At 43.1% G+C, this 27889-nt stretch overlaps 1 protein-coding gene and 1 long non-coding RNA gene across 2 annotated transcripts in view; one reads left to right on the top strand and one right to left on the bottom strand.

The window, feature by feature from the left end:
- Window positions 1-23396, top strand: part of LOC126959036 (RNA polymerase-associated protein LEO1) — a 40218-nt gene extending 16822 nt beyond the window's left edge. The window contains exons 4-12 of the mRNA XM_050797935.1: window positions 321-415; window positions 1011-1156; window positions 2860-2944; window positions 6957-7051; window positions 8288-8422; window positions 9243-9378; window positions 11219-11405; window positions 13981-14078; window positions 23161-23396. Of these exons, the coding sequence (XP_050653892.1) occupies window positions 321-415; window positions 1011-1156; window positions 2860-2944; window positions 6957-7051; window positions 8288-8422; window positions 9243-9378; window positions 11219-11405; window positions 13981-14078; window positions 23161-23265 (1082 nt within the window). The 3' untranslated portion in view covers window positions 23266-23396. The remainder of the gene's footprint in view (window positions 1-320; window positions 416-1010; window positions 1157-2859; window positions 2945-6956; window positions 7052-8287; window positions 8423-9242; window positions 9379-11218; window positions 11406-13980; window positions 14079-23160) is intronic.
- Window positions 14075-23223, bottom strand: LOC126959057 (uncharacterized). Its single transcript, XR_007727440.1, has 2 exons — window positions 22860-23223; window positions 14075-14380 (listed from the first exon to the last, which is right to left on the bottom strand). It is a non-coding gene; the product is annotated as an uncharacterized LOC126959057 (long non-coding RNA).
- Window positions 23397-27889: the final 4493 nt, after the last annotated feature.

The following is a 27889-nucleotide window of genomic DNA, read 5'->3' as shown; positions in this document are numbered from 1 at the left end:
GTGCTTCAGCCCCAACTTTGAGCATCTAGACTGTAGGAAACATTTGGGCTCCTGGGGAATAAAGGAAGGTGGGAGAACAAGGATGGTGAAAATGAAAGGAGAAATAAGTGCCTCCTGTGCAGCTTGCCTTTCACTAGATTTGCCCCCTTCCCTCTCCCCACACTGTCTTTTTGGGTCTTTTGAGAGCCAGGCTCAGCATTATGTTTTGGGTGGTTTTCTGATGCTGGTCCAGAAACCTTGGGAATGTGCCGAAGTGATGAGCTGTGAAGAACCTTAGTTACAGATAGTAACACTAATGCCTTTTTCCTTCTGCATTGAAGATAATGGTGGAACCATGGATCTATTTGGAGGTGCAGATGATATCTCTTCAGGGAGTGATGGAGAAGACAAACCACCTACTCCAGGACAGCCTGTTGTAAGTCAATTACTAACATGAACTTATTCAAGGCCAAGTATAAAGTTTCAAAGGTGAAGAGTCTCCTTTATTCTAAGAAAGCAAGTTGATAACTGAATTCTAGTACAAAAATACAATGAACAGATGACTTTCTTCATTATGTAGGGAGCTCTTGGTTATAAGGGGAATGGAAATTGCCAAACATGAGGTTGGTGTCATGCCTTAGGGGACTGAACTGTGAGGACTTGTGATTTGAGAACCATTGACTTGAATGTTTTTCTTGCTCATGCCAAGAAGTGTCTGCTGTGTTGATAATCTTCTCTGGTTTTAATTGATAGAGTGACTTCATATTAAAGTGTTAATTTCACACTTTTGTTGATGAGTGTTTGGAAGATAGATTTATCATAAAGGAGATAGTTTCTTGAACTGAGGTATCCAAATTGATCTTGTTTCCCATTTTGTGTGTGGGTGGGTTCGGATGGGGACTGGGGGCTTCTTTAGTCCTAAAGTGATATGTAATTATGTTTCTTGCACTCCAGAGTAATTAAAGTGTGGAGGTTGAAGGGAGCCATTTCTAAGCTCCCATCAAGCTCCAAACTTCTGATTCTTTCACTAGGATGAAAATGGATTGCCTCAGGATCAACAGGAAGAGGAGCCAATTCCTGAGACCAGAATAGAAGTAGAAATACCCAAAGTAAACACTGATTTAGGAAACGACTTATATTTTGTTAAATTGCCCAACTTTCTCAGTGTAGAGCCCAGGTAAGGAAATCCATTAAAATTTTTTCAGGATGTTGAATAGAAATACATAGAATGTTTATTTTTCTTATTTCGCATTGAGTTTACAAATCACAAAAATGGAAAATTGATCATGTATCTCTGAAAAAATTAGTCAAGCACATCCTGAGATAGAAAAAATATGTATTGGTAGGGAGGCTTTTATTTTATTTTATTTTATTTTATTTATTTATTTTTTTTGAGACGGAGTCTCGCTCTGTCGCCCAGGCTGGAGTGCAGTGGCCGGATCTCAGCTCACTGCAAGCTCCGCCTCCCGGGTTCACGCCATTCTCCTGCCTCAGCCTCCCCAGTAGCTGGGACTACAGGCGCACACCACCTCGCCCGGCTAGTTTTTTTTGTATTTTTTAGTAGAGAGGGGGTTTCACCGTGTTAGCCAGGATGGTCTCGATCTCCTGACCTCGTGATCCACCCGTCTCGGCCTCCCAAAGTGCTAGGATTACAGGCTTGAGTAGGGGAGGCTTTTAATGCTATAACTGTTTTGAGCAGTTTGATACTTTCTTATGAATTAACAGACACCACAGGTCTTCAAGATATTTTTTTAAGTAGTACAACCTTGAAAAGGCTGAAATTGAAAGTGATGAAATTTGCTAGAGAAATGCCAGTGCCGCCGGGCGCGGTGGCTCACGCCTGTAATCCCAGCACTTTGGGAGGCCGAGACGGGCGGATCACGAGGTCAGGAGATCAAGACCATCCTGGCTAACACAGTGAAACCCCGTCTCTACTAAAAAAATACAAAAAACTAGCCGGGCGAGGTGGCGGGCGCCTGTAGTCCCAGCTATTCGGGAGGCTGAGGCGGGAGAATGGCGTAAACCCGGGAGGCGGAGCTTGCAGTGAGCTGAGATCTGGCCACTGCACTCCAGCCTGGGCGACAGAGCGAGACTCCGTCTCAAAAAAAAAAAAAAAAAAAAAAAAAAATGCCAGTGCCCATTGTAGCAACTATTGTTGGTCTAGAAAAGGTAATGGTTTTGGACAATTAGACAGTGTTTGATGGGTATTATTTACTAAGTTTATTCAAACTCTTGTGCTTTAAAAAAATTTTTTTCCACAGGCACGATGATGTGGAAAACTAGAGCATATGTTGCCTATTCTTTGGCAGAATTACATAATAAGAAGAAAGGATATTTTGAATATTTACCCTTGCTTGTACTTTATTTCAAGCAATATGTATTAACAACAAGTTTTAAGAAGTAAAATTATTGGCTGGGCATGGTGGTTCACGCCTGTAATCCCAGCACTTTGGGAGGCCGAGGTGGGTGGATCACCTGAGGTCGGGAGTTTGAGACCAGCCCGACCAACATGGAGAAACACCCTGTCTCTACTAAAAGTACAAAATTAGCCAGGCATGGTGGCACATTCCTGTAATCCCAGCTACTCGGGAGGCTGAGGCAGGAGAATCGCTTGAACCCGGGAGGTGGAGGTTGCAGTGAGCCGAGATCGTGCCATTGCATTCCAGCCTGGGCAACAAGAGCAAAACTCATCTCCAAAAAAAGAGAAAAGTAAAATTACTACTTCCTTGAAGTTAAGCATGAAGATATTGATCATTATGATTTTAAAAATTATATTATGATTTTTTGATATAATGGTATTTATTAATAGAGATGTTATTACATAGCAGTAATATTCTTTATAAAATATGATTAATAGTTTATTTGGAAAACAATTTGTAGACCTTTTGATCCTCAGTATTATGAAGATGAATTTGAAGATGAAGAAATGCTGGATGAAGAAGGTAGAACCAGGTTAAAATTAAAGGTACCATTTCATGCTTTTTCCTTTTTTTTCTTTTATAAAGTAAAACCTGGAGAACTAACTTGAAACTTGAGCTTTTGAAAGTGATTTTTTTAGGCCGCGGTGGCTCAAGCCTGTAATCCCAGCACTTTGGGAGGCTGAGGTGGGCAGATCACGAGGTCAGGAGATCGAGACCATCCTGGCTAACACGGTGAAACCCCGTCTCTACTAAAAATACAAAAGATTAGCCGGGCATGGTGGTAGGTGCCTGTGCTACTCGGGAGGCTGAGGCAGGAGAATGGTGTGAACCCGGGAGGCGGAGCTTGCAGTGAGCCGAAATCCAGCCACTGAATTCCAGCCTGGGAGACAGCGAGACTCCGTCTCAAAAAAAAAAAAAAAGTGATTTTTTCACCTAACACTTCACTATATGGCTGTGTTCTTTTGATTGCTTTTGTTGACTATTAGGAGAAAATTTGTTGTACTAAATTCCCATTAATGCTTCTCTTTGATACCTCATACCATCTGGTCACACTATCCAAGGAGGGCCTCTAATCTTTTAAGTAAGGAGGCTGTAGGTTGAGTAGAAGTTTCATCTTTTTATTTTGAGACGTGGTCTTACTCTGTCATTCAGGCTGGAGTACAGCGGCACAAACACAGCTCTTGGCAGCCTCAATGTCCTAGGTTCAAGTATCTTCCCATCTCAGCCTCCTGAGTAGCTGGGACTACAAAAAACATGCCACCATGCCCAGCTTTTGTTTTTTTTTTTCCCGTAGAGATGAGGTCTTAGCTGTGTTGCCCAGGTTTATCTTGAACTTCTGAGCTCAAGTGATCCTCCCGCCTTGACCTCCCAAATTGCTGGGATTACAGGTGTGATCGCTACTGCACTTGGCCAAGTAGACATTTTAGAATTGAGTTGTACAAGGGAACAAGAGGTGGTTGAATGCATGATACTGAAACTGGAATTATGCATTTTCAGTTCTTAAATCTGAAGGATTTCCCATAAATTTCTTATTTTCCAGTGGGTATATATATATTTTTTGAGATGGAGTCTTGCTCTGTCGCCCAGGCTAGAGTGCAGTGGCACAATCTTGGCTCACTGCAACCTCTGCCTCCTGGGTTCAAGTGATTCTTCTGCCTCAGCCTCCCAAGTAGCTGAGATTATAGGTGCGCACCACCATGCCCAGCTAATTTTTGTATTTTTAGTAGAGATAGGGTTTCACAATGTTGGCCAGGTTGGTCTTGAACTCCTGACCTCAGGTGATCCACCCACCTCGGCCTCCCAAAGTGCTGGGATTACAGGTGTGAGCCACCACACCCGGCCTTGGTACCTTAAATAGTATTAAATTGTTAGAAAGGGATAGTCTGGCATTTTGTAGGTGCTGAATTTTTATATTTTTAATAGTACCATCTCTTCAATGTGGTGGATTAACAACTACCTAAATAACCTTGGTATAAGATGGTTTCTATCCAAAAACTTTTCAGTAGACTTCACTACTCCTCTTAATGGAAATGCAAATCAAATAAGAAAATTGAGATAAACAGATGCCAAGAATTTGTTCAGGGTCACACAGTCAACAGATATAGTGCTTACACTGTTTTTTTTTTTTTTCCTGTCCTCCCTCTACCACCCATCTACTCATCTCTGTTTATTAGCCCATCTGTTAATATTATTTCCTTGGGACATATGGATGTATTGATTTAGGCTTGTATCAATATATCTATTATATTTTTAGACCATGTGATACCAGATGCTAGTATGGGTATCAAACTTCCTAAATAAGGCTGGACATGGTACCTCATACCTGTAATCCCAGTACCTTGGGAGGCCGAGGTGAGAAGACTGGCCCAGGAGTTTGAGACCAGCCTGAGCAACAGAGAAAGACCTTGTTTCTACTAAAAATAAAAAAAATTAGCCGGCAGAGATGGTGCGTGCCTGTAGTCACAGCTACTCTAGGAGGCTGAGGTGGGAGGATTGCTTGAGCCCAGGAGTTTGAGGCTGCAGTGAGCTGTGATTGTGCCATTGCACTCCAGCCTGTGTGCCACAGCAAGACCCTGTCTCCCAAAAAAAAAAAAAAATTTATAAATATGTATTTCACCCTAAAATTTCAGTGCATCAGACTATAAAATATTGGTGTTTAACATAAACTGTTGTCTTAAAACCTTGGTGTGTGATAGAAAATAACCCTGGACCCTTATTTTCTTGAGTGATGTTTAAGAATAGGCTGACCAGTCTTAAAGCATGTTGTAGTTAATTCTTTAAGAACAAGGAACCATGGAACCAGGTACAGCTTATGTACCTCTCTGAGATTCCCCTGTCTTCAGAAATACTATTATGTGTCCTTCATCCCGATAGATTAGGACCTAGCAATGTGTCCTATTATAGAGAAATTACTATTTGAATCACTTTATATAATAGGAAGCATTTTTTTAGAATGGCTTCTCGATTAATAATGGCCTATTCGTTTTTTTGTTTTGTTTTGTTTTGTTTTTGAGATTGAGTCTTGCTCTGTCGTCGCCCAGGCTGGAGTGCCGTGGCGCAATCTTGGCTCACTGCAACCTCCGCCTCCCGGGTTCAAGCGATTCTCCAGCCTCAGCCTCCCGAGTAGCTGGAATTACAGGCACGTGCCACCACACCCGGGTAATTTTTGTGTATTTTTAGCAGAGATGGGGTTTCACCATGTTGGCCAGGCAGGTCTTGAACTCCTGACTTCAGGTGATCCGCCTGCCTCAGCCTCCCAAAGTATTGGGATTAGAGGTGTGAGCCCCACGCCTGGCATATTTGTGTATTTATATGTGGCCAACCTATTGTATGAGAGGGAAGACAGGAATAGTGACAGATTGTTTTGTTTTCATTCCTTACTAAGGAAAATTTCAAACATAGCCAGTGTATTAAGAACAGTATAATGAACTCTCTCATGTGCCCATGACCCACTTCAACAGTCGTCAAGTTAACAATCTTTTGTCATCTCCATATTCCCCACCCCAGCTTCCCCAGACTATTCTGAAACAAATTTCAGGTATGACGTCATATTTAATTCATGAATATTACGGAGTTATTCAGTCAGCATACTTTATAGCTATTTGTGAGGAATAAATAGGGAAAGAGGAAAAACCGGAAGGGGGAATCATTAGGACCTGGTTGCACAGACATTTGCAACTAAGGGAGTGGAGATGCAGACGATCTCCTTGGGACTGGGAGCAGCTGTGTTTAGGATTGACACTGGGGGAACAGGCAGAGGGAAGCACGGTCTTGGCATTGGCAGTTTTCACATTGTTGGCTTCTGTCTGTCTGTTGCCAGCTTCATTCTCATTCCTTCTATCCTTGTCTGTCCTGTTTTGACTCTTCATTGTCATTTTAGTGGGTTTCCAGGAGGCAGCAGTGATAAACTGCATGCATTTAGCATGCTGTGTTTTCCTGGAGGTCCCACTGACTTTAATTTCAGTAACAGTGGTTTTCATTTGCCAACTCTGTCTGGTGTTTCCCCACCATGCAGGTAAGATAGGCTCTAAAACTATTGAAATCTGGGGTTTTAATTTTCATAGGGCACTTATTTATCCTTGCTCATATATGGGAAAATTTTCTCTTTGTGCCAATAGGCAGAGTTTTTGGTCTCATTTTTCTAGAGTTTTTAGCTCTGTGAGAGAACCTGCTTCATATAGGGGTTTCAATTCAAAATTTCTGCCTCACATGGACTCAAGTTTTATCACCTGTCCCTTGTAATTCTTACTGTGTCTTAACGTATCTCGGGGTTACTGTACATTTAGTATCTGCCATCTGCTCAAATGCTCTAAGCTTTCTTTATGATTCTGATAACTGGGAGTTCAGAAATTCACTTAAGCATATTTTTTCCCCTGCTTTTAATTTATCCAACATCTCTAGGTGATTTAGAGGGTTTCAGTGTTGTTCATTTTCCTGCCACACATACATCTGTCACCTCTGTATGCTTATTCTGTGATTATGTGCCTCTTGAGGAAGAAAAAGATGCATAGAATCATTTAAACTGTAATTTTCTAAAGTACTTGTGTTGTGAAACAGGTAGAAAATACTATAAGATGGAGGATACGCCGGGATGAAGAAGGAAATGAAATTAAAGAAAGCAATGCTAGGATAGTCAAGTGGTCAGATGGAAGGTGAGCACAAAATGCCTGAAGGGTATTGACATACCCAGAATGGGTCAGAGGGATCAAGTTTTGAAATACTTTTTATTTTTAAATTTATTATTATTAGTTTTAGAAATGGGGTCTCTGTTGCCCATGTTGGAGTGCAGTGACATGATAATAGCTCAGTGGAGCCTCAAACTCCTAGTCCTAAGTGATCCTTCCACCTCCCAAGTAGCTGAGACTGCCTGGTGTGCACCACCCTGCATGGATTATGGGAAAAAAAAAAAAAAAAAAAAAAAGCCTGCGCACGGTGGCTCACGCCTGTAATCCCAGCACTTTGGGAGGCCAAGGCGGGTGGATCACGAGGTCAGGAGTTCAAGACCAGCCTGGTCAAGATGGTGAAACCCCGTCTCTACTAAAAATGAGCTGGGTGTGGTGGCAGATGCCTGTAATCCCAGGTACTCTCAGGAGGCTGAGGCAGAGAATTCCTTGAACCCAGGAGGCGGAGGTTGCAGTGAGCTGAGATCGCACCACTGCATTCCAGCCTGGGCAATAGAGCAAGATGCCATCTCACAAAAAAAAAAAAAACAACAAAAAACACTTTGTAGACACAGTTCTCCATATGTTGCTTAGGCTGGTCTTGAACTCCTGGGCTCAAGCGATCCTCCACTTCCCAAAGTGCTGGGGTTACAGGCGTCAACCACCATGCCCGGCCACAAATTGACATTTTAGAAAAATTGCCCTTCACTGGGACTGTAGTAGAGCCTGGTAAATGTCCCAGCATGTGTTACTTCTTTGTAGTCAGTCAGTTTTTCTCATTATGACTTCTTATTTTCTTTCCTTCTGAATTCTATTTAAAGAGAGAGAGCAGCAGTTGAATCACGTTTTGTTTTGTTTTTTTTTTTCCTTGAGATGGAGTCTTGTCTTATCGCCCAGGCTGGAGTGCAGTGGCACGATCTTGGCTTACTGCAACTCCACTTCCTGGGTTCAAGCAGTTCTCCTGCCTCAGCCTCCTGAGAGCTGGGACTACAGGTGTGCACCACCACACCCAGCTGATTTTTGTATTTTTAGTAGAGACAGGGTTTCATCATGTTGGCCAGCCTGGTCTCAAACTCCTGACCTCGTGATCCCACCCGCCTCAGTCTCTCAAAGTGCTGGGATTACATGTTTGGGCCACCGTGCCCAGCCTGAATCACCTTTAAGTGAAGTAAGATGGTAGAGTGAAAGCTTTATGACTTTAGTATATGAAATGTTTCTTCTTTCCAGCATGTCCCTGCATTTAGGCAATGAAGTGTTTGATGTGTACAAAGCCCCACTGCAGGGCGACCACAATCATCTTTTTATAAGACAAGGTACTGGTCTACAGGGACAAGCAGTCTTTAAAACGAAACTCACCTTCAGGTAACTGTTATTATTATGTATTATTTTTTATGGTAAAAGCAGTGAAACATAGATGTTTCTGTAATGCCTGCCACCTGAGTGATGTAACCCCACGGTGTGATTCAGCAAGAACCAAGATCTTGTGCATAGTTCTGATGGTTCAAAGGTTATTTTGTCAAATACACTGAAAGTTGCTATTTCTTAGGGAACCAGGTCATGCTAACCAGACTTACAAGAGAATGTCAATGTATTTAATTCCAGTGACTATTATAACTACCTTGGGTAATGCTTATCTTTAGAGGGGGCACAATAATGTTGGTTATGATTTAGCTTTTTGAAATTGTAAAGGTCAACATACAGGCTTTGGAATCAGTTAGGCTCATATTTGAATTCCGTTTCCACTTGTGTGACCTTGTGCCACTTTCTCAATCTCTTTTTGCCTCAGTTTCCTAAATCTATAAAATAAGATAGTTATATTAACAATATTAATATATTAATACTAATTAAAAGTAATGGCAAAAGCCGTAATTACTTTTGCACCAACCTGTAGTATCTAATTCATGTTGCTTGAGCTTATCCATTTATTGCTTCTAGAAGGCCATCATGCCATATAGTCTTTTTTACTCCAACCTTCTGTTTTCATTTGTGGAATAAGAATGTCTCAGTGAGCCACAGAATGAAGAAAATCACAATCTTCCACCTGGTATATTCAGTCGAGTGTCCCTGCCTGTTTGTTCAGGTGACTAGGAAATGGTCACTGGGCTCTTCTGTGCCGTGGGTATCACTGGCTCACAAATGTATCTGGTAAACAGTGAGATGCTCTTTGTTTATTTCCTGGCAGACCTCACTCTACGGACAGTGCCACACATAGAAAGATGACTCTGTCGCTTGCAGATAGGTGTTCAAAGACACAGAAGATTAGAATCTTGCCAATGGCTGGTCGTGATCCTGAATGCCAACGCACAGAAATGATTAAGGTATGTTTGCTAAGCCTTATCCTGGGATTCTTTGTTAATTAGGAAAGTATTTCCCAAAATGCTTGTTCTTCATCTCTTATTGGCCCACCTTTTCCTCTTCCAACCGACATGAATAGGGAGCTGGATTCATTTCCTCAGCATTCGCCAAACAATGCGTGATGCGGCGATGACAGTAAAACAGACACATGGCTCAAGTTCTCTCTTCACCAGGCCCTGAGAGTTCAGCAACAAACCAGTGATTGAAATATCTGAATTTTCATGTATAAGTCCAAAGATCATTAAGTCTTCTATGTGTGGTTTAGAATCCATGTCAGAAGTCAGTGGAGATACTAGAGAGTAGTGTAAAATAGAGAATAGACCAGGAGTTTGAATGAGAGAGTGCCTAAAGGAGACTCTGGTAAAGAATAAGACGAGCTTATGAGTTTTTAAGGTCAGTTTGTAACATTCTACCTGGTATATTTTCAAATGTGACCCAGCTGTTAATTAGGCACAAGTTTATTTGGGGCGTTGTACCTAATCGATAGAGCATGCGCTCATATTGGCCATTGGCCTTTCCTGCAGCACTGTGTTTGAGAAGCCAGATGCAATGGTACAGGCTCATCATTTCTCCTCTCCATCTCCTCTAATCCCTACTAGATTTTGGCCTTTGCCCAACCTGCCTTTGTGATTATATTGTTTAGTGAAGCAGGGCATGGTGAGGCTAAGACAGTCCAGTTGCCTCAGGGCCTTTCTTACTAATCTTATGGTCAGGCTCTGCTGCAGGTTTGGCTCTGAGCCCTTACTTTTTCCTCCATCCTATATTTGTTCATCGAGGCAGATTAAACCAGATCTCATAGCAGTACCTAACCCAGTGGTATATAGGGGCATTTGCTTTGGAGCTGGGCTTGTTCCATTTCCCCACCTTTTCTGTACAGGCTAAGGGAGTTGGAGGAACCTGCAGATTCCAGCCTCAGCGTTACTGGAGGAGCTCTTGAACCACTTTAAGCATCCCCCTACACCCTCCTCCATGTCCCCAGCTCCTGTGAAAATGTAGACAAGGAGTCAGCTAGTTTGTTCTTAGTCCCTGTACTACTGACAGTGATTTTTACTCTAACCTCCGTACAGCCACATATTACAAAAACAATCTGTTTCATAGAATTCCTAGCAATAGATGTGGAGTTGTGTGTGATAATACAGAGCAATTGGATGAGGAAGACTTTCAAAGAAATCCCAGAATATCCCTAAAACCTACTCGAACACCACCCCTACCCCCAACCTGGTTTAACATCAAGATGCAGAATGCCAGGCAGTGCAAAAGAAACGAAAGCTCTACCTTGTGGCTTTAGGACGCTCCCCAGCCTGTCATCAGGAGCCGTGAGGAGCTGTCTGGGTTGAGGGGCTGAGGGGCTGGGACCAGAATATCTGGAACTATGGGCGTTTGGTAGAGCTGGGGCAGATCAGGTGTCTGTGGTTCAGGGATGAACAGGAATAGCCACTGCTACTCCAGGGAGTCAGTTTAGGTGTCTGCTGGGCATGGATGGGGTTTCTCAGGCGGGTCGCTTCTCTCTGGGTTAAGTGGCAGCACAGGACACCAGCACGGCTCCCAAGGACACACCTGTGCCAATGCCAGTTGGGCCGGTTAGTGTCAGGGCTCCCTTCTGCTGCTTTACCCTTGTGTTGCCTTCGCTCCTGCAAACCAAACCAGAGGGTCCATGTGGAGGCATAGAGGTGTGATGGGGAACACACATGGGACAGCTGTTATCTTGACCAGATATTACATGCTGTTTGTGATAAAAGTGGGTTCAAGTGGGCACAAAAGTAGCTCCTTTTTAGGTTAAAGAGGTTATTTGCTTCTTTACAGAAAGAAGAAGAACGTTTGAGGGCTTCCATACGGAGGGAATCTCAGCAGCGCCGAATGAGAGAGAAACAGCACCAGCGGGGGCTGAGTGCCAGTTACCTGGAACCTGATCGATATGATGAGGAGGAGGAAGGCGAGGAGTCCATCAGCTTGGCTGCCATTAAAAACCGATATAAAGGGGGCATTCGAGGTGAGTCATGTGTGGAAATTACATTTCATCATTTCAGGATTCTGGACTTCATCCTAGCATTGGATGTAATCTGACTGCCAAGTCAATGGACCCTTTTTTTTTTTTTTTTTTTTTGAGACAGAGTCTTGCTCTGTCATTCAGGCTGTAGTACAGTGGCGTGATCTCGGCTCACTGCATCCTCTGCCTCCCGGGTTCAAGTGATTCTCCTGCCTCAGCCTCCTGAGTAGCTGGGATTACAGGTGTGCACCACCATACCCGGCTAATTTTTGTATTTTCAGTAGAGACGGGGTTTCACCATTGACTAGGCTGGTCTCAAACTCCTGACCTCAAATGATCTGCCCGCTTTGGCCTCCCAAAGTGCTGGGATTACAGGCATGAGCCACTGTGCCTGGCCAGGACATTTTTAAAGAACCGGTTGTCATGAGTGATCTTAGTTCATTCAGATGGGCTTGAAAGGTAGGAACTGCTGTTGTTCCCACTTTGGGTTTTATCCCTTGAGCTTCTGCTTTCTGACTTGAGAATCTGTCAATTATATTGGAACTTCTGTAAACTTTTTTTTATTACCTAATTGGGAATCAAGAAATTAAACTATTCCGAAATTATGTGATATTTTCTTTCATTCTTCTTCTACATTTCTCTTAGAAGCATATTTCCTCCTTTTGCAAGTATCAGTGATTTCTGATGGTTACCGTTTTTTCCACACATACTGAATTTTAGGCAGATGCTCAACACTTGACATGCATCCTATTTGATCCTCATAACAACATTATGATCTAGTTGCTCTTATTTCCTTGTTCTTATTGCAGAAACTGAGACTTTGAGAGGTTGAATAACTTGCCCAAAGGCACGTAGTTGCTAAGTGGTCAGTTCTTAAACCAAGGTCATCTGACTTCTGAGACATCTGTCCCACCTGGTTCTTACCCAGGGGTTCCCCCAAGCCAGTAGCAAGAAGACACGCTGAAAAGCGAACGAAGAAGACCTGGCTGGCCTCCTGACCCTGCCCACTCTCATCTCAGTCTGCCACTTTTTAGTTGTGTAACTTCTGAAGAGTTACATAGTCTCCCTTAACTTCTGTTGCCTCATCATGACAAAAACAACCTATTAATAATGGTAGTTAGAACATAAGGTTGTTTTGAGGATTACATGATATAATACATTTAAAGTACTTAGCCTAGAGCCCGGCATATAACAAGTAAATTTTTAAAACACCCAAATTTATTTTTCTTTGACTCTCCCATGAAACTCATTTCTCCTTTTCTTGTAGTGGCTGCATGTGGTCGGGTGGCCTGTTACATATTACCTACCTATTATTTTTCTTGTAGTGCTGCATGTGGTCGGGTGGCCTGTTACATATTACCTACCTATTATTTTTCTTGTAGTGGCTGCGTGTGGTCGGGTGGCCTGTTACATATTACCTACCTATTATTTTTCTTGTAGTGGCTGCGTGTGGTCGGGTGGCCTGTTACATATTACCTACCTATTATTTTTTGGGGGGCCACAGTACAGAGACCCTTTCTTTTTTGTCAATGCTGATTTCCCATAGAAATATAAGATTCAATTGTGTGGAAATAAACCACACAAAAATTAAATTAAAATTTTAAAAATCCGAGGATGCTTTAAGGGAGAGAGGTATGTAACATTCAGGTCACCAGAGATTAAAAATCTAGCACATGAGTCTAGTAGTGCTCAGATCCATACAGTAATCAGATAGACAAGGAGCGGGGACAAAGGGAAGGCTTTGGGTTTTGAGGGGAGGGGCTTGGTCTAAAGTCCTCGGCTCTTATTCCACCCAGAGGTTCACCTGGGCTTGGGCAGTGGAGCAGATGGGCGCCCCTCTGCATCTCTCTTTGAAAGGTCTGCCTGGCAACGAACGGTCTTTACAGGACCAGGAAAACACTTTCTTGCTTTACCTTCAAAGCTCATTTTGGAATTAACTGTTACCGGTGGAAGAATGTCTCAGGCTTTAATAGTTGACTTCGGAAGAGTAGGGTATCTGCCTCTTTAGAAACCTTGCACACAAGCCTTTTTGATCTTTAAAGGTGGTCAGGTTTTTGTATTTTGAGAGGGTAAGTCTGCTTTATTTCAACATATCTAAAATTTATATTTATCTTTAAATCAAAAACTTTAAAATTATTTGGTTCCTCTGGGAGGAAATATACAGAGGGAACTAAAGATATTTATGAGAAGAAACCATTTAAGAATGAATAGTTCACTGTCTTCGAAAGCCACTCACAGCTGGGCACAGTGGCTCATGCCTATAATCCCAGCACTTTAGGAGGCTGAAGAAGGAGGATTGCTTGATTCTAAGAGTTCAAGACCAGCCTGTGCAACATGGCAAGACTTCATCTCCACTAAAAGGAAAAAAATATTAGCTGGGCATGGGTAGGTAGTGCACACCTGTGGTCCCACCTACTTGGGAGGCTGAGGCAGGAAGATCACCTGAGCCCAGGAGGTCAAGGCTGCAGTGAGCCATGATTATGCCACTTCTCTCCAGCCTGGGCCTCAAAGCAAGACCCTGTCTCAGAAAAAAAAAAAAAAAAAAAAGGTCACTCACAATCTATACTTTTGCTTTCAGAGGAACGAGCCAGAATCTATTCATCAGACAGTGATGAGGGATCAGAAGAAGATAAGGCTCAAAGATTACTCAAAGCAAAGAAACTTACCAGTGATGAGGTAAGACCAAATTTATTCAATTCTAGGGGTTTATCCTGTACTCAGGAGCCAACTGCTTTGAATGAAGAGCTTACAGATCAGGCAGGCACAAATAAGTTGTCTACACACTTCACTGAAATCCAGCGAGATAAGTGCAGTAACAAGACAGAGTGCTCCAGAGGAGGGTCTGATGCCAGTATTTAGAGAGGTCTTAGAAGGCTGCATGGAGGATGAGACTTCTTGCTGGGTGTTGAAGAGTGATCAGAAGCTTGCTGGGCAAACTGTCCTATCTCTGGTAGGTCACTCTGGATAGATGGAAAGGCCTGGAAGAAAAGGTGTAGGTCCCTGACATACCAAGGCTCATCCAAGAGAGAGTGATGGATCATTCAGTGTGGTAGACCAGAGGGTATATCTCCTTTTTGTAAAAATTCTCAGTATTTTTTTTTATTAGGAAAATAATTCATTCTTGGTTAGAGGTGGTGGCTTATGCCTGTAATCCCAGTATTTTGGGAGGCCTAGGCAGGCAGATCGCTTGAGCTCAGGAGTTTGAGACTAGACTGGGCAACATAGGGAGACCCCATCTCTCCAAAAAAGTACAAAAATTAGCTGGGGGTAGTGGTGTGTGCCTGTAGTCTCAGCTACCAGAGTCTTGAGGTGGGAGGATTGTTGGGGTGGGAGGACTGTTGGGGTGGGAGGACTGTTGGGGTGGGAGGATTGTTGGGGTGGGAGGATTCTTGAGGCTGCAGTGAGACATGATTGCACCACTGCGCTCCAGCTTGGGCAACAGAATGGGACCCTGTCTCAAAAAAAAAAAAAAAAAAAAAAAAGAATTCATTCTTGTGTTGGGAAAACATATTTTCTTTTTATTTAGATGAAATAGTATTTGGCCGGGCACGGTGGTTCACGGCTGTAATCCCAGCACTTTGGGAGGCCGAGGCAGGCGGATCACTTGAGGTTGGGAGTTCCAGACTAGCCTGACCAACATGGAGAAACCTCGTCTCCACTAAAAATACAAATTAGCAGGACATGGTGGCGCATGCCTGTAATCCCAGCTACTCACAGCCTCAGGAGACTGAGGCAGGAGAATCGCCTGAACCCGGGAGGCACAGGTTGTGGTGAGCTGAGATCGCGCCATTGCACTCCAGCCTGGGCAACAGGAGTGAAACTCCATCTCAAAAAAAAAAAAAAAAAAAAAAAAAAAAGTATTTGAAATTGTATTGAGTAATAAATTGAAATAAGTTTTCATTTATTATTGACAAAATAAATTATTTTAAACAGTATTCTTTCCATATTATAAGAGAATAGGCCCTGAGTATTTTTCTTTTTCTTTCTTTCTTTTTTTTTTTTAAGCCTTGCTCTGTCGCCCAGGCTGGAGCGCAGTGGCATGACCTCGGCTCACTGCAAGCTCTGCCTCCCAGGTTCATGCCATTCTGCCTCAGCCTCCCGAGTAGCTGGGACTACAGGTGCCCGCCACCACGCCTGGCTAATTTTTTATATTTTTAGTAGAGATGGGGTTTCACCGTGTTAGTCAGGATGGTCTCGATCTCCTGATCTCGTGATCCGCCCGCCTCGGCCTCTCAAAGTGTTGGGATTACAGGCGTGAGCCACCACACCCAGCCTCTTTCTTTTTCTTAATACCCCAGCAAGTATTTAACACCCCACTGGGTGATGCGGAGATACTGAGAAATTTAAAGTCTTTACTATACCAGTGAAATACTATATAAAGTAAAATACTATATATGGTAGAGCAGATGGTGAAAAGTGGTCAGGAGACAAATTCTGCAGGAAAGGGATGTAGAGAATGTTCTGGGGGGTCTTGGGAGTTGGGATGTTGTACTTTTAGAAATACTGTTCAGGGAAGCTCTCACTGGAATGGTGATCTTTGAGTAAACATCTGAAGGTAGTGACAGTGAACTGTTCAGCTCTCTGGAGAGTGGTGCATGCAGCATTAGGAAGTGCAAAGGCCCTGAGGTGGGAACCTGCCTGGCATGTGTGAAGAAAGCACAGAGGCTGAAGCTGGAGCCTTGTGAGGGAGAGGGCAAAAATATGATGGGGCCAAATCACCTACGGCCTCACACCATTTGTAAGGCCTTTTTTTTTTTTTTTGTATTTTTTGTAGAGACAGGGTTTCAGCATGTTGCCCAGGCTGGTCCTGAATTCCTGGACTCAAGCAATGTGCTTGCCTCAGCTTCCCAAAGTGCCGGGATTACGGGCATAAGCCACCGCGACAGACTGATTTTTTTTTTTTGGTTTTTTATTCTGAGTGGTTTTCGTTGGAGGTTTTCAGCAGAGGAGAGAAGATATGATTTAACTCTTAGTAGGATCACTGACTGCTTTGTTGAGAGTATGTTGATTGTGCCTGTGAAATAATGGCCTTACCTGTTTCCCAGGTATCTATAGATCAAGGTAGCATAGCAGAGCTAAGAGAGTAGAGGCTTTGGAGTCTTAAAAGACCACCTAGGTTTGAATCCTGCTTCTACTACTGAAATCTTTTATCTTAAATATCTGGCTTTTCTGAACCTCATTTTTCTCTAAGCGTTGCTGTAAAATTAGAATTTTATATCATGTGTATAAATTAAAGTTTACACATAGTATGTATAAAAGTATATAAATACATATTTATATTATGAAGATATCATTACTATTTCAAAGTGTGATGAAACTGGAATTTTTAAAAGGCACATGGAAACAGATTGTTGACCATTTCAGTTTGTTCTCTGACAAGTACGCCTAAACTCTCTAAGATAAGGACTTCCCTTAAGTATAATTCAGGAGGAAATCAGTAATGTACCAGACAGCATGATGATTAGCAATGAAAAATTATAACTAATTTTTAAAAAATTCTTATTTCTATCCTTTACCCTAACTGGTACCTTTGTAAAGCTATGTAGCTGAAATTCCTATTTTCTTCGTTGGTATCTTTATCTGAAATATATTTTATCCTCTTGAAACATTTTCAATGGTTATGCAATTTTAGAGCAATTTTCTTTCAGGAGATTTTTGGCTTCCATTATTATTATTGAAAAATGAGCTTTCTAATGGTGATTTCTTTTGGCACTTTGAATATGCCATCCTCTGCCTTCTGCCCTCCATTGTTCTGATGAGAAGCCAGCTCTTTATCGTCTTGAGATTCCCTTGTATGTGACCAATCATTTTTCTCTAGCTGTTTTCAGGAATTTTTCTATCTTTCAGCATTTTTACTGTGATGTATCTGCATGTGGTTCTCTTTGCATTTATTCTACTTGCAGTTTGTTGAGCTTCTTGGATGTGTAGGTTAATGTTTTTCAACAAATCTGGGAAGTTTTCAGTCATTGTTTCATTTAATATTTTTTCTGCTGTTTTCCCTCCTCTCCTGCTGTTCCCATTAGGTATATGTTGGTGTGTTTAGTGGTGTCTCGCATTTCTCTGGGACTCTATTCATTTTTCTTCATTCTGTTTTCTCCGTTCTTCAGACTGCATAATCTCTTCGTTCCATCATTAAGTCTGCTGATCCTAGTTCAAATCTACTATTGTACCCCTCTGGTCATATTTCATTTCAGTTACCCTTTCAGTGTAAGAATTACCATTTGATCCTTTTTTTTTTTTTAAATCATTTCTGTCACTTTATTGATATTCTCTCTTGATAATACATTATTACCAGGCCTTTCTTTCTTTTCTTTCTTTTTTTTTTTTTTGAGACAGGGTCTCACTCTGCTGCCCAGGCTGGATTGCAGTGGCGCAATCTTGGCTCACTGCAACCTCCACCTCCCAGGTTTAAGTGATTCTGCTGCCTCAGCCTCCCAAGTAGCTGGGATTACAGGTGTGTGCCACCACGCCTGGCTAATTTTTGTACTTTTAGTAGAGACAGGGTTTCACCGTGTTGGCCAGGCTGGTCTCGAACTCCTGACCTTGTGATTCACCTGCCTTGGCCTCCCAAAGTGCTGGGATTAAAGGCGTGAGCCACCGTACCCAGCCTATTTTTATATTTATTTAATTTAATTAATTAATTTATTTTTGAAACAGATTTTCACACTGTCACCCAGGCTGGAGTGCAGTGGCGCGATCTTGGCTTACTTCAACCTCCGCCTCCTGGGTTCAAGCGATTCTCCTGCCTCAGCCTCCCGAGCAGCTAGGATTACAGGTGCCCGCCACCACGCCCGGCTAATTTTTTTGTATTTTTAGTAGACATGGGGTTTCACTATGTTGGCCAGGCTGGTCTCGACCTCCTGACCTCGTGATCTGCCTGCCTTGGTCTCCTAAAGTGCTGGGATTACAGGTGTGAGCCACCGCGCCCAGCCTATTTTTTATACACAGAGGGTCTCACTTTGTTGCCCAAGCTGGTCTCAAACTTCTGAACTCAAGGGATCCTCCGACCTCGACCACCCAAAGTGCTGGGATTACAGGCATGAGCCACTGTGCTCGGCACTAGACAAAATTTGTTGGTTTTTTTTTTTTTTTGAGACCAAGTCTCATTCTCTTGCCCAGGCTGGATTGTAGTGGTGCCATCTTGGCTCACTGCAGCCTTCACCTCCTGGGTTCAAGCAATTCTCCTGCCTCAGCCTTCCTAGTAGTTGGGATTATAGGCACCCGCCACCATGCCCAGCTAATTTTTGTATTTTTAGTAGAGACAGGGTTTTGCCATGTTGGTCAGGCTGGTCTCAAACTCCTGACATCAGACGATCCACCTGCCTTGGCCTCCCAAAGTGCTGGGATTACAGGTGTGAGCCACTGCGCCTGGCCAAAATTTGTTTCATTGTTCTGCAACATACTTGTTTTAAATTAGATGAGGCAACATCTTAATGATACATTTATAGTGCTGAACTGTTGGCAAACGTGAGTCCTCATCTAAGCAGATGCTATTTTTTTCTTGGCAAATAGAAACTGTGAATGAAAATTGAGAAGTATCATGGGACTTCTGTCTATTCCTAGTATTCTCAGAAGTGAGTTTTTTTTTTTTTTTTTTTTTTAAAGTGATCCATCAGATAGCCTTCTTCTAGGCTGGGCAGTTGCAAACTTATACTGCCTGACTTAAAAATGCCTCTTGGGAATGGCCACCTAGCTATTACAGGAACTACCCTCTACCTCCCTTATCCAAATACTCTCTTTCAGGTCTTCCTGCACTCTTCCCTTTCCTGCCCTGACAACAAAGATTTTACTTCTTCCTGGACCTCTCAACCCCTGCCACTGCCTCTTCATGTTACCCTAGTGTGAGTCCTGGTCATGCGTTACAATGGAAGAAGGAATGGGAGCATTCCTGTTCTAAGTCCCTCTCTGTTCTTTGCACACTAAAGCCCACCCAAACATCAGGAGCCTGGGTATGCCTCCTGATATTAAGGGGAGTTTTCAGACCCCAGGTCCACAGCCCAGAGAACACCATTATCATCATAGCATGCCTTGAAATGGAGGTGAGGGCCAGTCTATAGTAGAGTGAACTGCATCGATTTTGGTGCTACCCTTTCCCACTTGTATGGCCTTGGGCCAGTCATCTCATATTTCTGAGTCTATCTCCTCATCTGATCAATGGAGTTTATGCTCCCTGTCTTGTAAAAATGTTGTATTACAGTATTAATAAACGACAGATTTGAAAGTAACACAATATGTAGTAGCTGAACAAGAAATACTATTTTCCCTTTTCCAACAGAGTCTAAGTTACCAAAAAGAAGAAAAATGTAAAGGAGAGCTTTTTATTCTCCCTCATTTTTTTAAGTAGTTAAAACTTTACAAAACCTCAATTACCTCAAAGATCTAGATCAACAGGTAGGGGGAGAAACCGTGTGCTGGTACTCTGTTCTCCAGGAGTCTGGGAAAAGGGAAAGGCCCGAACTGAAAGAAACATGGAGACAGTGGAAGGGAGAGGTATCAAGGCCAACCCTCGGCTTCTTAGACAAAAGAGGTACCTGCTGTGAAGGATTAGTTAGAACATGGTGCTAGGCAGCCTTCTCTCTGTGTCTCTTTCTCCAGCTCTCCCTCTGGAGACTCCGTTTCCCCTCTGACAAGCCTGCCTTATCTTCATAACTGTGGACTGTTTCTGTGCCTCCAGGGACCTGCGTTCGTGACTGTATTAGCAAGCTTTCTTTTAGACTTAATAAACATATTTTTGTCATTTACTGCTTTTATATATGACACTGGGATTCATTCCAGTTATGTTCAGTAAGGCAGCATCCCACACGTGTAATTTCACAAAATGAAGTCATCCTGAAGGCTTCTGTCACCTTTCTAAGTCCTGGGAGTCTGAGAAACTATACACCTTTGCTCTGTGTGATGGCTGACTGGCTGGCTTGCTTATTTATTTATTTGTTTGTTTGAGATGGAGTCTTGCTCTGTTGCCCAGGCTGGAGTGCAGCACCGCGATCTCGGCTCACTGCATACTCTGCCTCCTGGGTTCAAGTAATTCTCCTGCCTCAGCCTCCAAATCCACGCCCAGCTAATTTTTGTATTTTTTAGTAGAGACAGGGTTTCACCATGTTGGCCAGGCTGGTCTCTAACTTCTGACCTCAAGTAATCTGCCTTCCGCAGCCTCTCAAAGTGCTAGGATTATAGGCACGAGCGACACGTGACGTTGTTATTTATTAAAATTTTTTTTGTAGCAATTATTATTATTATTATTTTTTGGTGAAGACAGATGTCTTACCATGTTGCCCTGGTTGGTCTCACTCAAACTCCTGGCCTCAAGTGATTCTCCTGCTTTGGCCTCCCAAAGCCCTGGGATTACAGGCATGAGCCACTGCGCCCATTCCCTTTGTTGTGTTTTTCTGTGCTTATGTGTAGCTGCCAGAGAAGTCAGTCCTTGGCAGGCTTTTTTTTTTTTTTTTTTTTTTTTTTTTTTTTTTTTTTTTTTTGAGACGGAGTCCTGCTCCGTCTCACAGGCTAGAGTGCAGCGGCGTGGTCTCGGCTCACTGCAGCTTCCGCCTCCTGGGTTCAAGCAATTCCCCTGCCTCAGCCTCCCAAGTAGCTGGGATTACAGGTGCCTGCTACCATGCCCGGCTAATTTTTTTTTAGTTTTAGTAGAGATGGGGTTTCACCATGTTGGCCAGGCTGGTTTTGAACTCCTGAGCTCGTAGTCTGCCTGCCTTGGCCTCCCAAAGTGCTGGGATTACAGGCATGAGCCACCACACCCAGACTTTTTTTTTTTTTGAGACGGAGTCTCGCTCTGTTGCCCAGGCTGGAGAGCAGTGGCATGATTTCTGCCCACTGCAACCTCCACCTCCCGGGTTCAAGTGATTCTCCTGCCTCAGCCTCCTGAGTAGCTGGGACTACAGGCATGCACCACATCTGGCTAATTTTTTGTATTTTTCATGCAGACGGGCTTTCACCATCTTGGTCAGGCTGCTTTCAAACTCCTGACCTGTGATCTGCTGGTCTCAGCCTCCCAAAGTGCTGGGATTACAGGCATGAGCCATCGCGCCCAGCCAGTCCTTGGCAGGCTTTCCAAAGCAGAATTTCACAGCTTCTCACTCCAGAGGATGGATTAGGACTGGTGCCAGTGAGACTTCTTTGGGAGAGGCCTGGCCATCTCCTGGCTGCTGCTGTCCAGGGATCTTTAGGACAGGCTGGACCATCTTTTAGAATTACCATGCTAGTTCTCTTAGTGATTCAAATTTCATCTCCTTAAAGGATTTTAGAGCTGAAAAGACAAATGCACCAAGGCTCATTTTTGGAAGGTTACCAAAAAATAGTGATTGCATGTAAAATGTTTAAGATAAGATTTTTCCTTTGAAAATTAAAAGACAAGTAGCGTGATTGAATGTGCTCTTTGCCTGTGGGGCTGGGAGAGATTTGGGTTTGCTGTAGCCTGTAGAGTAGACAGGAGGGGCTCTTGTTCCTTCTTGGGGGCAGGATCTATCTTTCAGTGTTGCTGTTTAGGTAATTTCCCTGCTGCCAGCTGGGAGGTAAATGGAGGAGGAGGACTTCTCTAAATCCCTTACTGTGGATTCATAACTTCCCCCCTTTGAATTCTCCTATGGCCTTTCAGGTCTGTGGGAATGTATTTGGGATAACAAGGCAGAAAACAAGTGTGAGATGCTATCTTGTCTGTCAGAGGGCCAGCCATGAGAACCATCAGAAAAAAGTGGGCATACCAGGTTGCATTCTACATCTAGCAGCCTGTGGTCACAGCAGCAAGATGTCTGGCTTTCCCTAACTTCAACCTTCAAACCATTTGTTCATACCATTTAATTTTTAATTTTTATTTATTTTTGAGACAGAGTCTTGCTTGCTCTGTTGCCCAGGCTGGAATATATTGGCGCGATCTCAGCTTACTGCAGCCTTTATCTCCTGGGTTCAAGCGATTCTCCTGCTTCAGTCTCTTAAGTAGCTGGGATTACAGGCGCGTGCCACCACACCTGGCTAATTTTTGTATTTTTAGTAGAAATGGAGTTTTGCCATGTTGGCCAGGCTGGTTTCAAACTCCTGACCTCAGGTGATCCACCCCCTTTGGCCTCCCAAAGTGCTAGGATTACAGGCATGAGCCATCGTGCCCGGCCCATCCCACTTAGTGTCAGTTTATTTTAATCAGTATTTGACACTTAGATACTGACATGTTCAAATTCTATCTGTAAAAAATGTTTTTTAGATAACTTCCTAAATTATTTGTTTCTGTTAGAACATTTGTACAGAATGATTTTAAACAGAGGAAACTTGTGTATAGATGCCCTTTAATGTCATGAAATATTTTCTTAAAAACCTTTATGATGTGAGTTTTTAATGCATTGAAACAAATTGTTCCAAAAAAACCCAAATCAACAGTCTTTAAAATACTGAATTTTAGATAATGGAAAGAAGTGAAATGCTGAGGAGGCAGAGGAAAAAAGTTTGAGAAATTACCTGATCATGGTAAAAATATCCCGACAGGACCAGTGGTTAGACAGGCAGAACTTTTGGGAGAGCCCCACCCCTTCTGTGGCAAATCCTGTCTCCAGTTTCCTGCACATCCTGCTCTGTGTTCAAAGGTTTCCCTGTGAGAGATTAGCTCACAGTTGCTGACACCTCACAATCTCCCTCACAATCTGCAGGAACAGTTACTTTGAGTTGTCAGAGGGTCATTCAGCTCATAGCTACTTTTGATAAACCATCCTAAAAATGTTCTTTATTGACTTGTAGATTTGTAAAAATTGTATCTGTTTAGGAGGGTGAACCTTCTGGAAAGAGAAAAGCAGAAGATGATGATAAAGCAAATAAAAAGCATAAGAAGTACGTGATCAGTGATGAAGAAGAAGAAGAAGATGATTGAAGTATGAAATATGAAAACATTTTATATATTTTATTGTACAGTTATAAATATGTAAACATGAGTTATTTTGATTGAAATGAATCGATTTGCTTTTGTGTAATTTTAATTGTAATAAAACAATTTAAAAGCAAGTCTCTGTTCAAGAAATCTACTTTTCCGGCCAGGTGTGGTGGCTCATGCCTGTAATCCCAGCACTTTGGAAGGCCGAGGCGGGTGGATCACAAGGTCATGGTGGCATGCGCCTGTAGTCCCAGCTACTCGGGAGGCTGAGGCAGGGGAATCGCTCGAACCCGGGAGGCAGAGGTTGCAGTTAGCCGAGATCGTGCCACTGCACTCCAGCCTGGCGATAGAGCAACACTGTATCTCAAAAAAATAAAAGAAAAAAGAAAAAAAAAAAGAATCTACTTTTCCCAAAGCAAACTGATTTTGTTAATGCTTTACACAAAGTCTTAGGTCTCAGTGAATTCCTGCTGCTCTCTCAACCCCCTTACCTCTCATTCCCCACAAAGAAGCCTTCTGGCCAGGCTGAGATTCTCTCACAATTCTGGAGACTTGGAGTCTAAAATCAAGCTGTGGGAGGGCCATGCTGCCTCTGAAGATTCTTGGCAGGGATCCTTCCTTGCCTCTCAGTTTCTGGTAGTTCCTGGCAATCTGTGGCTTTTGACAGTATGACTTCCGTCTCTGCCTCTGTCTTCACATGACCTTCCTCGTGTCTCTGTTCCAGGTCTCAGTATCTCCAGATCTCCCTCTGTTCATAAGGACATCATTCATTGGATTTAGGGCCAACTCTAATCTAGTGTGATATCATCTTAACGAATTACATGTGCAAAATTCTCTATTTCCAAATAAGGTCACATACTGAAGGTGTGGGTAGACATGGATTCAGTGGGGTGTGGGGGGTGGGTCACTATTCAATCCACAATGATAACCATGATAAATATTGTTGTAATGTAATTTTTAAAATTGTATTCAAAATTAATGTCAAAAAAATCCATGATGAACAAAATGTCAAAATTTTAAATGAAGACGGGATCTGGGCTGGGCGCGGTGGCTATCCTGTAATCCTAGCACTTTGGGATGCTGAGGTAGGCATCACTTGAGGTCAGGACATCGAGACCATCCTGGCTAACACGGTGAAACCCCGTCTCTACTAAAAATACAAAATTAGCCGGGCATGGTGGCACATGGCTGTAATCCTAGCTACTCGGGAGGCTGACGCAGGAGAATTGTTTGAACCCAGGAGGCAGAGGTTGCAGTGAGCCGAGATCCTGCCAGTGCACTCCAGCCTGGGTGACAAGAGTGAGACTCTGTCTTAAAAAACAAAAAATACAAAGGGAGGGGAATTTGATTCCTCTTGATTGGAAGAATGGCAAAGAATCTGCAGGTATGTTTGAAATCCACCACACACATATTTGCCTTCTCTGTGGAGCTCTTCTACATACACTAATCTTGTCCTTACTGATAGCCTCTACTTTGACTCATCTTTCTTCCTGGTGCTATTAGTCCAAACTGGGAGTGGCAGTTGTGGGAGGCTTACCCTGAAGCCTGGTTATAGATAAAGAAAAGTGACATCAAGAGAGGGGAGGCCTAAGTCATCATCATGTCACTTTCCTAACTCAGAAATCTTCAGTGCCAGCTATTTCCTGGCTTATCAAATGGAAACCCCTCTACCTGGTTTTTAAGAGCCTTCATTCTGACTCCACTCTCTCCAACGCAACACAATTTTGTGTGTTTGTTTTAAACATGTTACCAGTAGACACCTGTGTCAGTTGTTAAGCTCTTGTCTCTTCTCCAAACCTACTCTTCTGTACCTGGCACGGAGGTGCTGGGGCCAGGAGTCCACAAACCAGAGTTGAGCTTCGCCAGCTGCCCCCTGTTAGGGGGCGCCAAAGGAAGACTGGAAGCCTGGAGAACTAAGAAGGGATTGCTCCTTCCTGTTTGCTTATGGAACTTTCTGGGGGCTTCCTGTTGACTTGCATTTTCTGAGAGGACCCACCAACACTTCTTCACCTGAGCAGAGGCAGAGCCTGTCTGCAGCTGCAGAGTCCAGTTTGCAGTTTTGCCAGCACTTGCAGAGCCAGCTTCATTTTCCCCCCTGAGAGACATCAGGACCAGCTGGGCAGCAGCTTTTCCTCAGGTATGAGTTAAGCTCCAGGGGGCCCTTTATGTAAGTGTTTTAAGTTTTTATAATCCCCCCTTTTCCCTATCAGCCCCACAGGTGGAAGCTGTTCTTTGCATCTGCTACCTCTGTGAACCCTCAGAGTTCCTCTTTTTATACTTTCAGTAACCTAGTCCACAACTTTAAACCCAATTGCAACTTTAAAATATTAAATTATGTCTGTACAGCTGTACAGACAACTGGTGTGTTTTCTGTTCCCTGACTAGAACCTGACTAGGTGGTCAAGGCAACAAATCCTCAAAGATGGAGTTTAAGGGTTGGTTTGGGTTTGAGTGCAGTTCTGAGCTCCCCACCAATGAGCAGGGGGATGCTGGTAGCCCATGGTGTCCATTGGTATCATGATGAGTCAGATTATCTCCTTTACTAGAGTAGACTACAAACTGGGGAAAGGAAATACCCAGAGTTGGAGGACTACTAGATACTGGCTCAGTTGATGCTCACTCCTAGAACCTCAAATACTCCACTAAATACAAAGTGGAGACTGACAGTGGTCAGGTGATAGATGGAGTTTTAGCCCAAGTTCAACTCACAGTATGCCCTCCAGATTTACTGACCCACCTTGTGGTTTCCCCAGTTCTTAAATATATGATTGGAATAGGTATATTTTGTCAACTGAGAAATTCCCCACATTGTCTTCTGATCCATGAAGCACCATTAAAAAGTAGAAAGGACCAAGTGGAAGCCCCTGGAACTTATTTTTCTCACCAGGATAATAAACCAAAAACAACACTGCATGCTTGGGGGAATTGCAAAGATGAATGATACCATCAAAGACTTGAAAGAAGCAGAGGTGATGATACCTCTTACATCCCCCATTTATTTATTAATTTATATTATTTATTTATGAGACAGAGTCTCGCTCTTTATGTATTTGTTTTTGAGACAGAGTCTCGCTGCATCGCTCAGGCTGGAGTGCAGTAGTGCGATCTCAGCCCACTGCAACCTCCGCCTCCCAGGTTTAAGTGATTCTCCTGGCTCAGCTTCCCGAATAGCTGGGATTACAGGCACACGCCACCAAGCCTGGCTAGTTTTTTTATATTTTTAGTAGAGATAGGGTTTCACTATGTTGGTCAAGCTGCTCTAGAACTCCTGACCTCAGGTGATTTGCCTGCCTCGGCCTCCCAAAGTGCTGGGATTACAGGCATGAGTCACTGCACCTGGCCACATCCCTCATTTATCTCACCTGTATGGCCTATTGGCAGATTGATCTTGGAAATAACTGGTTATCTTATACCGAATCAAATAATGACTATATTAGCAGCTGCTATTTCATATATATTTCTTTGAGACAGTCTCATTCTGTCACCCAGGCTGGGTCACAAGGAAAAGTGAGAAATACATTAAGCAGAGGAGGACATGTATCCTTCAAAAGCTGTAGGCAGGGCCAGGTGTGGTGGCTCACACCTATAATCTGAGCACTTTGGAAGGCCAAGGTGGGTGGATCACCTGAGGTCAGGAGTTCAAGACCAGCCTGGGCAAATGCTTTTTTCCCCTTCATATTAATATGTAAGGACAAACAGAAACAGTTCGCTTTTACTTTTTAGACCAATGGCACCCCTCATTAGACCAATGGTACCCCTTACTAGACCAATGAAACCCTTTGGTCTGAGGCAACAATCTTGCCTCACAGCTACATGGACTTACCTATATACTTTGCCATATGGAGTCTGCAAAACTCCTGACCATCTTGATGTTCCACATGTCACACTGGTCCACTGCAGCGATGACATTATGCTGATGGTATCTGATCTGATGAGTAGGAAATAACTGTACTTTAGATGCCTTAGTAATCAGCCCTCAGCGTGTAAACCAGAGAGTGGGAGATAATCCCCATCAAAATTTAGGGGCATGCCACCTCAGTGAAGTTTCTGGGGGACTAATGGTCTGGAGCATGTCTGGATAGCCCCTCCAAAATGAAGGATATGGTGCTGTACCTTAAACCACCTATCAGTGCAAAATAATGCTTGGTGGATCTTTCTGGATTTAGGAGCCAATGTACACTTTATTTCATTGTGCACTTTGACCTTTTGCCAAGTAAGGCAGAGATGCTACCTGTTTTAAGTGAGGACCAGAATAAGAGACTGTTTTGCAGTAATTGCAGGTTACAGGGCAAACTGCTCTTCCACTTCGGCCTAATAACCCAGCATATCTGATAATGCTTAGTGTGTCTGTGGCAAATATCACTGCTGTCTGAACCCTGTGGTTAGAATCAGCAAGAGAACTGAGTACAGGTCTCTAGGGATTTGAAACATATCCACGTCCTCTTCTGTAGACAGTCCTTTTTTTTTTTTTTTTTTTTTTTTTTTTGGAGACGGAGTCTTGATCTCCTGACCTCATGATCCGCCCGTCTCAGCCTCCCAAAGTGCTGGGATTACAGACGTGAGGCACCACACCTGGCCTAGACAGTCCCTTTTAACACTTAATCATGGAATATCAAGTAACCAC

The sequence above is a fragment of the Macaca thibetana genome, chromosome 7 (assembly GCF_024542745.1).
Source record: "Macaca thibetana thibetana isolate TM-01 chromosome 7, ASM2454274v1, whole genome shotgun sequence".
NCBI classification, from domain to species: domain Eukaryota; kingdom Metazoa; phylum Chordata; class Mammalia; order Primates; family Cercopithecidae; genus Macaca; species Macaca thibetana.
Note: the sequence above shows the minus strand (reverse complement) of the source record. Positions and strands in the feature narration are given on the sequence as shown.